Source organism: Giraffa tippelskirchi, chromosome 3 (genome assembly GCF_054371585.1).
Source record: "Giraffa tippelskirchi isolate mGirTip1 chromosome 3, T2T-mGirTip1v1.2.pri, whole genome shotgun sequence".
Lineage (NCBI taxonomy): Eukaryota > Metazoa > Chordata > Mammalia > Artiodactyla > Giraffidae > Giraffa > Giraffa tippelskirchi.
The window spans coordinates 50,725,344-50,740,948 of record NC_137277.1 but is presented as its reverse complement, the minus strand read 5'-3'; the positions used below and the strand labels follow the sequence as shown (position 1 = coordinate 50,740,948).

At 33.1% G+C, this 15,605-nt stretch overlaps 1 protein-coding gene across 20 annotated transcripts in view; it reads right to left on the bottom strand.

Moving 5' to 3' along the window:
• BCAS3 (BCAS3 microtubule associated cell migration factor) overlaps positions 1-15,605 on the bottom strand; it is a 611,473-nt gene that overhangs the window by 433,826 nt on the left and 162,042 nt on the right. For 17 of the 20 annotated variants that reach the window (XM_081584989.1, XM_081584991.1, XM_081584990.1 and 14 more), the window contains one exon: positions 9,963-10,133. In XM_081584989.1, the coding sequence (XP_081441115.1) occupies positions 9,963-10,133 (171 nt within the window). Of the gene's footprint in view, positions 1-7,937; positions 7,995-9,962; positions 10,134-15,605 lie in introns of all 20 variants that reach the window. The other 3 variants (XM_081584992.1, XM_081584999.1, XM_081584996.1) reach the window with 1 other exon arrangement.

Below are 15,605 nucleotides of genomic sequence, written 5' to 3'. Positions count from 1 at the left end.
CAATTTTTTTAGAAACTTTCATGCTGATTTCCATAATGGCAGTATCATTGTATATTCCTACCAAAAGTTCCCAAGGGTGCCAACTTCTCCCCATGTTTGACAACACTGCTATTTTCTGTTCCGTTGATGGTGGTCACCACCTGATAGGTGGGAGGTGACACTTCACTGTGGTTTTGATTCACTAATGGTTAGTGATGTTGAGCATTTCTTCATGTTTATTGGACATGCCTACATCCTCTTTGGAGAAGTGTCTTGATTCAAGTCCTATGCTCATTTGTTAATTTTTTTTTTAATTGTTGAGTTGTAGAAATTCCTTATTTATACTATATATTAACTCCTTATCAGATATATGATTTACAGTGATTTTCTTCCACCCCATAGGTTGCCTTTTCACATGGCTGGCTATTTCCTTTCAGGCACAGAACTTTTAAAGTTTGATGTAGTTCCATTTGTCTATTTTTTACTTTGTTACCTGTGCTTTTGGCATTATATGCAAGAAACCATTGCTCAATCCAGTGTACTAAAGATTTTCTCCTATGTTTTCTTGCAGGAGTTTAATAGTTTCTGGTCTCATGGTTGAATCTAAAATCATTTTTGTATATGGTATAAGGTAAGGGCCCAGCTTCATTCTTTTGCATTAGCTATCCAGTTTTACCAACCTCATTTTTTGAGAGTGTTTCCCCACTGTGTAGTTTTTTTCAACCTTGTCAAAAATATTTTGGATGTATATGCATGGGTTCATTTTTGCACTTTCTACTCTTTTCCATTGGTCTACATATCTATCTTTATGCCAGTATCACATCATCTTAATTACTATTGCTTTGTAATATGATTTGAAGTGAGGCAGTGTTTTTTTTTTTACTCCAAGGTTGTTTCAGCTTTTCAGGGCCCCTTCAGATTCCATAAGAATACTAGTATGGTTTTCTCTATTACTGCCACAAAATGTCATAGAGCCTTTGATAAGTACTGCATTTAATATCACATTGGGTACTAGGGATATTTTAAGGACATTAAGTCTTAAAATCCACAAGCATGAGATGTCTTTCCACTTTTCTATATCTGAAAGATGCCTTTCACTTCTTTTAACAACATATTATAGTTTTTAGTGTCTAAGTCTCTCATCTCCTTGGTTAAGTTTGTCCCTAAGAGTTTGCTTTCTTAAAAAAAAAAAAAAAAGACAAAATTAACAAACGCTTAACTAGACTAACAAAAACAAGAGAGAAAATTCAAATAGCTAAAATTAGAAATGAAAGAGGAGCCATTAAAACTGATGTCACAGACATAAAATGGATTAGAAGATATTTCTATGAGGTCCTCATTGTCCTGATACCAAAAGACAAAAAGAAAACTACAAATCAATACCTCTGAAGAATAATGATGCAATTATCTAAAAGAAAATGGGATCAAGCCAAATTAAACATATTAAAAGGATTATACACCAAGAAAAGTGAGGTTTATACTTGGAATGTAAGGATGGTTCAACATACAAAAATCAGTCAATGTAATACATACCACATTAACAAACTGAAAAACAAAAACCACATGATCATCTCAATCAGTGCAGAAAAAGCATGTGACAAAATTCAACCACTTTCATGATAAAAACACTCAACAAACTAGGAATACCGGGAAATAACCATGTTTAATAATATAATAAGTCACATATACAGAGTCGAAAGTTAATGTTACACACAATGGGGCAAGACTGGAAGCTTTTCCTCTAAGATTACTAAAAAGGCAAGGATGCCCTCTCTCAGCACTACTGTTCAACACAGTACTGTGAGGTCTAGTCATAGCAACTAAGTCAAAAGAGAGGGGAAAAAAAAGGGAAAGAAATACAAGGCATACAAATGGTTAAAGAAAGAACCTTCCCTCTCTAGATTACACACACACACACAAAATTCAACAAAGTTGCAGGATACAAAATTAACACTTTCAATTTAAAAAATTAAGCATTTAAAGAAATCCATTTTTTTCTATATATTAACAAACACTAATTAAAAAAAGAAATTAAGAAAACAATCTCATTTGCTATACCACCAGATTTATCAAATTTGCTAATATTTTCAAAGAACTGGCATTGATTTTCCCCATCATTTCACTGCTATTTTGTTGACTGCTGGTTATATTTCTATTATTTACTTCATTTGTCTTGCTTTCATTATAATTTGCTGCTTTTAAACTCTCTTGATGGAGACATAAGGTTATTAACTTAGGAGCATTTTTCTTTTCTACTATAAGGATTTAAAGCTATAATTTTCCCATTAAGGAATAATATAGCTACAATTATAACTTCTGATATGTTCTATTTCTATGCTCATTGCATGCAAAATATTTTCTAATATCCTTGAGATTCTTTCATATCATAATTTAATTCTATTATTGATTTCCATGCTTTAGATTTGCTTTATGGCCAATCATATGGTCTATCTTGGAGAACACTCCAGATATTCTTGAAAAGAATGTAAAGTCTGTAGGGTGTGGGGTGGGGAGTTTCAGATCATATTGGTTGATAGTGCTAATCAAGTTTTTAAATCAATCTCTTAAAATTTTTGTATAGTTTTTCCATCAATTATCGAAAGCACAGTATTTAAATCTCAAACTATAAATGTTAGCTAGAATTTTTCCTTTCAGTGTCAGATTTTGCTTAATGTTTGTTGCCCTATGTTGTTATGTGTTTATACATTATCACTTTATCTACCTATTACATTGACCCTCTCATCATTACAAAATGGCCTTCTTTTTCTCTGGCAATATTTCTTGACTTAAAATCTTTTATCAGATATTAATATAACCACTCCATTCTATTACCGTTACTGTTTGCATGGTACATTTCTTACAACCTTTTACTTCAGCCAATTATGTCTTTGAATCTGAAGTGATTCTGGTCTGACAATCACTCTCTTTTAACTGGAGTCCATTTATAGTTAATACAATTACACACATAAATGGATTTATGTCTGCCATTTTCCATTTACTTTTATGTCTCAGGTGTTTGTTGCTCTGATTCTCTTCCTTTGTGTTAAACAATTATTCCTAATGTTTACTATTTTTATCTTCTGTTGATTTTTTGGGAGCAATTTCTTAGTGATTTGCTATATAGGTTGTAAAGTGCTTTATAGAAAACAGGATTACAGGTTAATTTCAGACTTAAATTGTGATAAATTACAGCTCCTTGCTCCAACATAGCTCCATTTCTTTTCCCACTCCTTTGAGATACTATTGTCTTGTGAATTATCAACTAAGAAACATCTTATTCCCTAAAACAATCTTCCAACTATATATATATATATATATGTTGGTATGTTTGCTGCTGTCCCAAAGGTCTCTGAGACTCTTTACATGTCACCAATTCTTCCTCTCGACTCTTTTCGAATCGGCCCCAAACTGAGATTGCAAGCTTAGGCTACGAGAGCACACATCATCCTATTCATCACCTACCAAGTCTAACGAAAACACTGTTGGACTTAGGTTTTAACCTTCTATTTCAAATCAAGTATATCCACCCTCTAAAAGGGAACTGCTTGTTTATATGGCCTACTGTGCTCTGATTAAACTACCACACTCACCAAGCCCCTGGCAGATGTAGATAAAAGAAATGTGAATGCATGTTTATCACTTCTTTCTTAGCTTTCTGATCGATTTCAAGAGCCCTCCCCCCAAAAATAGTTACTTTTGAAACTTCTGTCCATAATGTACTTATTATCTGGGAAAAAGATATGCTTACCTCTTCACTTCATCATAGCTGGGAGTCATTCCTCAACTATCACTAAATTTATACATACAAATCACCACACATAAGTGGATAATGCTTAGTAAATTTATACAGTTGTATAACCATTACCACATTCTAGATTTAGGATACTTCTAACATTCCCTAAGTTTCTTCATGATGACTTTACAGCAGAACACCAACAAGTCCCAGACAATCCCTAGTGTGTATTTCATCTCTTTTGCCCTTTCTAAAAATTTTTCAAATAAATAGAATCATGCAATTTATCTTCCATTTCTTTCACTTACATATTTTTTTGTTCAACCACATTGTTTCAGGTATCATTAACTTCCTTGTATTGCTTACTTGTATTCCATGGTATGGAGGACCCACAACATGTGAGCTCAGCAACCAATTTTTGGCAATTTGGATTATTTCCAATTGACTGCTATTATGCATAATGCTGTTATGAATATCTGCACACACATCTTTTTTGCAAACATGTTTATATCTTAGGCAGATACTTATAAACGGATTTGTTTGGTCATATGATAAATAAATACTGAACTTGAGAAAACTGCTTTCCAAAGTAGCTACTTTCATCTCCCCACATCTTTTCCAACACTTCATACTGTATGTCTTTTTAATTATGGGCAATCTATTGGAGACAGAAATTAGAATGGTGGTCGCCAGGGACTGTGAAAACAGAGGGGTGGGGAGATATTATTTAATGGGTACAGATAATGAAAAATTCTGGCCATGGATGGTAACAATGGTTATTGAACATTGCGAATGTATTTAATACCACTGAAGTGTAAACTTAAAAAAAGGCTAAATGGCAAATTTTACATTATATATTTTTTACCACAAACATGCATTACAAATTATTTCTCTCATCTCTCTTTTCCATTCTTCCATTCGATTTTCAAAAATGTTAGAAAGGAACACAAGAAAAAGAAGTCTTGCAGGAGCAGTCTAGGAAAGTATGCTAAATCAAGTCTGCTAAATATACTAAGGATTTGCTTTAGGATACATGGCATATTCACAGAGTTGTGCAACCATTATGACAATCAAATTAGAACATTTTTATCACCTAAAAGAAACTTCGTACCATTAACAGTCACTCTGCAACCCCCTGTTTTCTTCAAACTCCCAGCCCTAGGCAAACAATCTACTTTCTCTATCGATTTGCCTGTTCTGGACATTTCATATAAATAGATTCATACAATATGTATTCTTTTGCGACTGGCTTCTGTCACTAAGCACAATATTTTCAAGGTTCATTCATTCTGTAGCATTAATACTTTACTTCTTTTTACCATTAAATAATATTACATTATATGTCTATGTCACATTGTATTTACCCATCCATTAATCAATTAAAGTATATTTATTTGGGTTGCTCCTATTTTCCAGCTATATGAATAATACTGCTATTAATATTCATGTACAAATTTTTACACAAACATATATTTTCATTTTTCTTGGTTATATGCCTCCTAAGAGCAGTTCTCTTAGGAGACAATTGCCCAATCAAATGGTAACTCTTTTCCAAAGCAGCTGCACTGTTTTACATCCCCACAAGCTTTGTGCCAGGGCTCCCATTTCTGCTCACTGGCCATTGGTATATTACTTCCTGAAAGATGTCTATTCAAATCTTTTGCTCATTTTAAAATAAGCCTATTTATCTTTTTATTATCCAGCTATAGGAGTTCTTTCAATATTCTGAAAACACACACGAATGCAGGTAAAAACAAATGGTGAGAGCTAAATATGATCAGAAGCCTAGTTAACAAACAGTAAGGTGTCATTGTTAGTATCTTGGTTCTGACATTTTATGAACGCTATGTAAGATGTCACAGTTTGGGGGAACTTGGAGGAAACTGGGTGAAGGGCACATGGATCTATCTGCAACTTACTGTGAGTCTACAATTATTTCAAAATTAAAAGTTAAAAATGCAGAGTATACCACAAGCTTTTTAATTTCTCTTGTACTGATAGGTGACAAGTGGTATCTTGGTACAGTTTTGTATTTCTCTGATAACAAGTTAAATCTATAGATTTTATACCAGTTGTATATTTTTTTCTGTGAAATATTTTATCCTTGCCCATTTTTCTATTTCAAACCAATCTCTTATAAGAGCCTCTTATCTTTCATGTATTATAACTCTATACCTCTCTTTGCAATATAATTAGTATTGAGTACTCTATTTGATGGTGCTAATACAGAAGCCATCAAGCAAAAGGGCTCATTAATCTTGGTGAGTACCAAAACCTCCTAAAAATATATAGAATTCTTTGAATCTTCTTTTTTGTACAGATTCTCTCCACTGCATCATCACCTTGCCTAAAATATCAAATCAATACCAAAGATAATCCAAATCAGTTGTCCTAAGACTTTATTTTCACTCACTATCTAAACAGGCTAAAATCCTAAGTATATGTGCGTTAACAATTTGATATTATTAAAGCAAAGCACTTTAAGTGATACAGGTGGATAAGGCTTTATCATATGAACAAAAAGACAAACACCACAGGAACCACTAAATTATTACGAATTACACTTGTATTTACACTCAGGGCAAGAATAGCTCTAGTTTATGTCATCATTCTGGAGCGTTTTTCTTTGATTAGAGACTTTACCACCTGCTAACTTAAATTATGTAAATTTATAAAGGCAAATTATACTGCTTATGCTTTTAAATAAAACATGGAAGTAACACAGACAAAATGGACAGTCAACCAAATCTATTCCTCTTTAATGCAGTTACCATACAGTGATCCTGCCACCATCAAATAATATTAATCCATTCAGCATCGGAAAGATGGTGAATCAAATTTTATATACTATCCCTATAAACATGAAAATATCTTTACTGAAGTCTCAATGGATTTAAATAGCAAAAGTGACCATAATGTCAGCTTTAGTTCCTAAGATGGAGATGCACAAGAAAAAAAACACTACAGTTGAGGTCAAACATCAGTGGGAAAGGGCTTAAAGTGATAAATCCATGACATTAACCACTGCAGTCTTTTTAATACAATCCAGCATAACTTAAAAACAGCTCTGTACTCCAACTGAACTATTTATCAAAGACAAAAATGTCTTCTTGACAAAACACAGATTCATGTTAATAAAAGAAAAGAAGGCAGTATTATGCTGAAGAAATCTTACTGCTTAAAAAAAAAACTTATGATTCCTTAAAAATGTACATAGCAACTTCTCATTTATTTCCTGTCTTTTAACAGAATTTTTAAATCAATCAAAATTTCAGAATATGTTAAAAGTAGGAATGGAAAGAGATTATGTTCCCAACAAATGATAAAAAAGATAAAATTTCTCAGGTTGAGCAACACTTTCAGTTTTTCAACTTTTAAAAGCTAACATTTTATTATTCTTATTTCCTAATGAACAACTTCAGTTGTTTTCAATGTTAACAATGCGCTTCTCACAGAAAAAATAAACTTTCATATAATCTACAGTCTATTTCCATATTCCAAATGTGAGAATTCCAATTTAAAGTTAAAAAGAGTTAACAAAGAACTAGGGGGAAAAAAAACAAACCACATTTGAAAACACAAGACCTAAGGCTATGCTTTTTGTATAAATTAAATTCTTTTTACTCATTATATAAATTAAAGAGTTATAGCTCTATTTCATCAAAAACAATAGGAGATAACAGTTTCAACTTTTAAATCACCACACATCAGTCTGTCAACAAATGCTAGATGTTTAACAGACTTAGGTGTATACCCGCCAAACTAGACAATATTGAGGACGGTTGTTACTACTTAGTAAATGTGGGTGGCCTTGGAAGTGAATTAATTAAGAATCAAAGGACAAAAGAAAATATTTGTTAACACTCATAAAACACTAAGCGTTTAAATATTTAATTCCAATTTAAAAAGAGAACATCTGTATGTGACTATCAACTCAAGCTAATTAACACAACTTAAAAAAAAGTCATTACAGTCAACTGAAAAGTTTGCTAGCACTTCATTAAAAAGAGTTTTAAACAGGAATACAAGCCTGTAACATATCTGGTTAACCACAAAGTTAAGATAGGAAAGGCAGAGAATTATATTATTCAGATTTCAAATAAAATATAATAGCCAGATTCAATAATAGCCAGAATTTCAAAGATTTTTTTCTTTTCACTGTAGCACAGTCTGTATTCTTTTGAAATGCCACTTGATCTTACTATAGGAATTAGTATATGAGTACCAGCCAAATGTAATCTTTCATCAAGATGCAGAACCATATATACTGGAAGCAGATTTTCTAAAAAAAAATGCAATATTTAGGGTTAATATTCTAATGGCTCACATAATTATGTTCTGAAAACAGAATTAAATATAAGTTCTATGTTTATATTTAATATTTAAATAAATATATTTAATATAAATTAAAATAAATTTTATTTCCAAATCTTGCTCTACTCCTATCTCATTCTAGTAATCAATTTCAGATTGTGTATTTACAGCAAAGATCACACACCATTAAAATTACCTTCCTTTCAGAAATGTATTTTAAAATCCATAACTATGATTCAAAAGAAAATACTGTTTATGAGTGCATGGGGGAGAAAAACAAAACCAAACTGGTTTATTTCTAGCAAGACTTACATAAGCATAGCACATTTTTCCATGTTTATAATCACTCTTAAATGTTTCTAAACCTAGACTGTAAAAATCTGTTTTATATGAACATGAGATCTATTTTTTTATCTGAACATATTCTATTTTTTATCTGAACATATAATAAGTTATTACCATTTATGTATTCAAATATATTATTTGAGATTTTTGTATATTTTTTCATATTTATCAGGAAGTATCAGTAATAAAGTTTGTAATAAAATTCATTAACATTATTGTCATTTATAACCACCACGTGTGTGCATGCAAGTCACTTCAGTTGTGTCTGACTTTTTGCCACACTGTGGACTGTAGCCTGCCAGGCTTCCCTGTCCATGGAATTCTCCAGGCAAGAATAATGGAGTGGGTTCCATGCCCTCATCTAAGAGAACTTCCCAACTCAGGGATCGAACCCCCATCTCTTGTATCTCCTGCATTGGCAGGTGGGTTCTTTACCACTAGCACCACCTGGGAAGCATAATTAGTTATAATTAGACTGATTCAGCTTATACTAAGTGTCATTAAAAAAAAAAGAAAGAAACAGTATTAAACAGTATAAAAGAGATATATAATTATTTATTTATGGAACAATGCCCTGATGAAGAGATAACAAGAGAATTCTAAGGAACCTCAATTTTAACTCCAGGTTTGATACATTAACAATGTTTGAAATAACAGGTTTTAACATGTTACTTCCCAGGTGGCTCAGTGATAAAGAATCTGTCTGTCAAGCAGGAGATGCAAGTTTGATCCCTGGGTCAGGAAGATTCCCAAGATAAGGAAATGGCAACCCACTCCAGTATTCTTGCCTGGGAAATTCCACAGACAGAGGAGCCAGGCAGGCTACAGTCCACCGGGTCACAAGAGAGTCAAACACGACTTAGCAACTAAACAGCAACATCATTTTTTAAAAGGTTCTCTGCCAATTATAGTGGGCTTCCCAAGTGGCTCACTGGTAAACAATCTGCCTGCTAATGCAGGAGACAGGGGTTCAATTCCTAGGTCCACAAGATCCCCTAGGGGAGGAAATGGCAACCCACTCAAGTATTCTTGCCTGGAGAATCCCATGGACAGAGGAACCTGGTGGGCTACAGTCCACAGGGTTGCAAAGAGTAGAACACGACTTAGTGACTGCACAACAACAACAATGCCATTTATGGGGCTTCCTCGATGGTGCTAGTGGTAAAGAATCTGCCTGCCAATGCAGGAGACATAAGAGACGCAGGTTAGAGTCCTGTGTTGGGAAGATCCCCTGGAGAAGAAAACAGCAACCCACTCTAGCATTCCTGTCTGGAGAGTCCCATGGACAAAGGAACCTGGAGGGCTACATATGGTCGCAAAGAGACAGACATGACTGAAGAGACTTGGAACACACATGCCATTTATAATTATTACAAAATATTGGCTATATTTCCTGTGTTGTACAATAATTACTCTTCATTTTTTTGAAAAAAAACAAAATTCTAACCTGAAATAACCTTAACTTTCTACAATTCCAAATTAACACATCTCCGAGGCCAAACACATTTTGCATGATCTTGATCTCAAATGACATTCTTAGTTGCTCCATCCTCTGCACAAAATGAACATTACAGGCATCACAAACTCTTACCTGGCCTTCTCCAACTGTTTCAGTGTCGATTACTGTGATGATGCCTGGGACCAGAGGACTCCGCCTTGAATTACTATGGATGGCAACATCATCTTCTGTCACACCTGAAGGGAGCGTGCCTGTCAGCTGGGTCACCACTTTCCCAACCATCGTCAAGCCAGTTTTCAGTGTCTAAACAATGAAAGGTAAATGTATCATTTTGCATCAGTACTTGCATTCTAAACATAAATATGTGTTTTGATCATTCACATTAAATTCTTTATTTTCTAATAAGCTCATATGTAGCAGTGCACTATCACAGAAATTCAGTCTTTTCATACAATCTTACATTTTAGTTAGAAAATTGGCATGAGTTTGAGTGAATGGTATCAGTAGGTACCCCCAAGTCAGCATGATGAGAATTAGGCCATAGGTAAATAATTACAGAGTTTGTTTCACATGAGAATACAATTATATTCTTATTAAAAATATTTATTTCCCCCTCTCCTCAATGCATGTAACTTAAAATATGTGAAATATTAACAGGAACTATGTTATGTTCTATTTTTTTTTTAAACTGTATACACCTGATTTTCAGTCTACTTTTTAGCATAAAAAAGACTAAGATACAGATAGAATCCATATGTGAAAATATCTTTGATTCTCAACTAAATCTATAATATGATGCTATATAATACTGTACATCAAGATTTGGTATGTGGGTAATGCAGACTCCATCTAAGATACTTCAATTACTACATGAATGAAATGTCATAAAATCAGTTAAAAGGGTTCTTTTCTCTCTAGAAACAGAAAACAATTTAATGCAATATTTCTAATATATTATTTCAATTAAAGACATGTTTCATAATTACATTTTAGTTCCATTTCATTCAAAACAAATAGATAAAAAAACTAACTCGTGTATGTTTTCTTTTATGTGAATTTCATCTGATTATTCTCATAACCATTGACAAACAATCATGTGAAGTAATGGGAGTTTTTCCTTTTCTCTGAAAGGGAAAAAAGCAAAAACAAAGAGAAAACTGTGTGATTCATATACATTAACTCTAATCATTAAAGCCAAAATAAGCTGTCCAGTCTACATGGACATATCAAAAATTATGTACAATATAATAGACACATCCTCATATTGTGAGGAAAAGTTTTTATTAAGATACTTAAAATTAATTTTCAATAATGTGACTTCCTCTTTTAAAATAATTATGGACCTATGTTCTGACATATGCTATATCTAAATTTTAAAAAGTATATTGCTTACACAGCATATCAAATATTAATTTATAAATGATAGGCAAAGAAGGTTGTTTATAAAGGCCTAAATGCAATTTAAGCAACAATCAGATGGAACTTAAAAAAAGGAAACACACAAAATATATGTATTATTTTACTGTAGCTATTAATATGTTCCACGGAACCTTTATTACGAACTCGGAATTGGTCAAGGCTCTTTAACAAAAAAAGATCTGGATAGATTTCCTCAAACACCTTGGGTTTATAGACGAGAAAATTGAGGATACAGAAGTTAAGGAAAATGGCAGTTCAAACAGCCAGTCAATAACAAAGCCAGAACTCAAAACCAGGACTTGCTCCAAACCACTATCCAGTATTGCCCTGTAATCTATTCCTGATACTACTTGTGATCTCACACTTCATGAATTCAGAACACAAATGTATACTGGGAAGGAAAAAAGGAAAAATAAAGACTATCATAGTGTTTCCTAATAAATACTTAAATAAAATGACCAGCAAAGCCATTTGCAGAATTCAAGCAAAATGATATAACTTACAGCTGACTGAAACCAAGAAAAAGCCACAAATCAATTGTAACAGTTTTGTTTAGTGCTAAAAACTCAAACTCCAGTGATTAGAAAACACATTAGTGTTCTTCAATTAGCAGCCAAACATTTGTTTCAATAATTCACAAGAAATGACTTACACAAAGTCTGTTAGAGTGTTGTCAAGAGAGCCTCCAAAGGACCAACAAAACCAGGCGCCACAGTGTATTGATGTCAAAAACTGGCCAGGAAGCCTGATTAACCTCTGAGATGCCTCAGCTGATGTCCTCACTCCATTAATGCTAATGGAGATGCTCCCACTTCAACGGAGCTTTCCCCTTTATCAAAGGAATGCCTTTCAGGTTTAAAGTCTTTGATTGTATATCCTCCCCATTTGCCCTTGAGCTTATTATTTTATGCTCTTATACCAATGAAAAGGAATAAAACTAAAATAACTGGAGCACACAGAAAGTGGAAAGTAATGTACACAAAGCAAACCACAAGATAAAGGGAACAGTTAATACAAGAGAACTGGGAAAAAACTCCAGAAAGAGGGGGAAAACAGAGTAGTACATTTCATAGTCAAAGGTGAATAAAGTATTACAGGAGGAGTTAATGATGTTTCTCCCTCCCCCCCAAAAAAACTTAGGGCTACTGGTGGCACCTTCTTATTGGTGGGCCAAAATCTAAAGCCCAAATCTAACAGCCTCAAATCTGTAATTTGTATAGTAAGTGACAGGATAGTACTCTCATAGTTCATTAACTTTCAAAATAAGGTCTTAGGGTGTAAAAGAGAAGTACTGAAAGCTTTCTACATTAGTAAGGACCTTTACCTTGGGAAGAAGTTTGTTTCCATGTTAGAATTACACATATCAATGAGCACTACTATCCTCACTATCTGAAGATTATTACAAGAATATTCACAGAACTAATCTGGACTGTAAAGCGCTGAACCTAAGACTATAATGTATGTGTCAGATAATCTACTGTGACCAAAACTTCAAATGAGCATGGTACTTATTCTGTTCTATTGCACAGAAGTTTGCCAAAGGTCACTAGTCATCTTTAACCTTTCTCAGGCCGTATCAGTTGTCCTCCTTATCCATTAGGACTAATGGTGCTGCTCTCACAAAAGCTGTTAGTTGTCCCAAGAAGTTATCAGATAACAGAGAAAGCAGAGGCATTTTTATTAAATCAATTCACCACGCTGGGGTTAAAACACATTAAAAGGAAAACTCAAATAGGACAGTTACAGGGTAACTAGAATATATGGACCAAGATTTAATAAATGTTTCAAAATAATCCAATTTGAACAATTTCAATATTAAAATTTTTCTTTCAACATGACCTCAGAGAATTTATTATTATTATATTCTTTATAAAGAAAGTCAAATAAATTATTTGGAAGGATGAATTTTAAGTGCTATTTGAAAATCCAGGGGGAAAAAAAGATTATTTCCTTGAAAACAATCCAAGCACATATACAATTAATACAATTTATATTTACACTTGTAATGTGAGACATCAAAAAGAATTAAAAGTTTAATAATTAATCCTTCTATATAACAAAGAGGTAACCTCTATGAAGCCACATTAAGAAGCTGTCGTCAGGGAGAGAAAAACATCAATGATTACTTTGTAAAAGTGATTTAGTATTTTCTTAAGGAGCACATACCACATGGCTTTTAAATATTTTTTCATGTTACAGCTCAACAAATATCATATTACCTAGAAATTATTCAAATGGTAATAATCATAATAAGAAATTTTATTTTCTATTTTCAATAATGATAGGCTAGGTAAATCAGATCAATCCTACCAATGAAAACAAGTAAGAAAACCAGAGTTTTTTCTTTAAAACTCTGCTTGAAGGTGCTGAATATTTAACAAAATAGTGATGAGTTACCAGGTCCAAATCCAAGAGAACAGGGAAATTCAGCTATGTGAGCTGGTATTTAGGCCTAAATGCACTGGATAATGGGCTTCCCCAGTGGCTCAGCACCAAAGAATCCACCTGCAATGCAGGAGACACAAGAGACGCAGGTTCGATCTGTGGGTTGGGAAGATCCTTTGGAGGAGGGCATGGCAACCCACTCCAGTATTCTTGCAAGGAGAATTCCATGGACAGAGGACCCTGGCGGGCTACAATCCATGGACTCTCAAAAGAGTCGGACATGACTTAGTGACTCAACAACAACAGCTAAGAGACTGAGTAGTACTTTCGATAGACTTGTGGTAGGAACGAGGTGGTCATGTCCAACGGGGTCTACTTTCCCTGCATGCTTCAGGTTGAAATACAAAGAGACATACAACAGAAATAAGAGTGAACTTGTACTAATTAGGATCTCACAGCTATTTCAGGTGACCTTTATTTAAATAATTTAAGTACTCTTAATCCATGAAATTGGATAAAGATGATCCAAGCCTGAGAGCGTCACAGAACTCCAATAACACCTCAAACTAAAAACTTTTTCTAAAGATCTTTTAAATAAATTTTAGCAAACAGAGAGTCAAGACATCATAAATGGGAACTAAGAGAAACAGTAAACAACAAAAACACAACAAAAAGGGAGTCAGATAATGGAATGATCAGAAACAGAGCATGTTTACTGTATTTAAACAGTTGGGCAATTTGACAAAAATTGAATTCATGAGAACCAAAGACTATTACTATTTCCTAAAATGTTTTATCAATACACACATGTTCAATTTCATCAAACCCTTTTGGTACATAGACTGAGATACTTTATATCATTTTCTCCTTTATTATGCTAATGTGACAATGAGACTCACTGATTCTGAGTAATAAACCAGCCTTGTATTGTGGAATTATCCAAAGTGAATTGTGACACATTACCCCTCTGTGTAATTTTTTTCTGCTATTATCTTATTTAGGATTTTTCATATCTATGTTAATGATTCAATCAGTAAGATAGGACAATAGCTTTCCTTTTTCATAACACTCTTGTTAAGTTTCAACATCAAGGTGATCTTGCATTATGAAACAAGATTAGGCATAATGTGATCTTTTTATTCTATATGAGTCTTTGCAATATTGCCATTGTTTACTCTTTTTTTAAGTGAAGTATAGTTTATTTACAATATTGTGTTAGTTTCAGGTGTATGGCAAAGTGATTTAGTTATACACATTTTTAAGGTTATTTTCCATGATAGGTTATTACAAGATATTCAATATAGTTCCCTGTGCTAAACAGTAAATCTTTGTTATTTATCTATGCAATTGTTCATCTGTAAACATTAGATAGAATTCTCTGGTGAAAGTTTCTAGATTTGAAGATATCTTTTTGTGAGGTTTTACTTTTCTTAGTAAAGTTTTTATACCCACTTAAACAACAAAGTACAGGAATTGTCATGTAAAAATGTAAAATAATAAATTTCAAACTATACTGCTTAATTATAGAAGTCATGTTTATGTTCTTACTATGGAAAACTGGAACTGCTTATATCTCAGAAGGTTAATTTACCCACAAGTTTCTAATACTGAGTAACTTACTAGAAGAAATTACATTTGGAGGAAAAATCATCCCAACTTTCCAATCTTCCCCATATAAAATATCCACACTTTGAATGTGAAACGAAGAATCATTCTAGATCTGATAACATTTTAGGAAAACAATTTGACAGTATTTTCAAAGAAATCTCAAAATATTCATGTTATCTAATTCAGGAATCCATAAATGCACAGAAAAAGATTACATACATATAAGAAAAATGTTTTTAAAATATTTCATGACATTTAAGCTAGATATGAGTTAAAAGAACAGGGACAATATATGACAGGACATGTTAAGACTAGCAAGAAATGAGTGACTTTTGCTTTCATGGCTATATTTTTTTCCTTCAT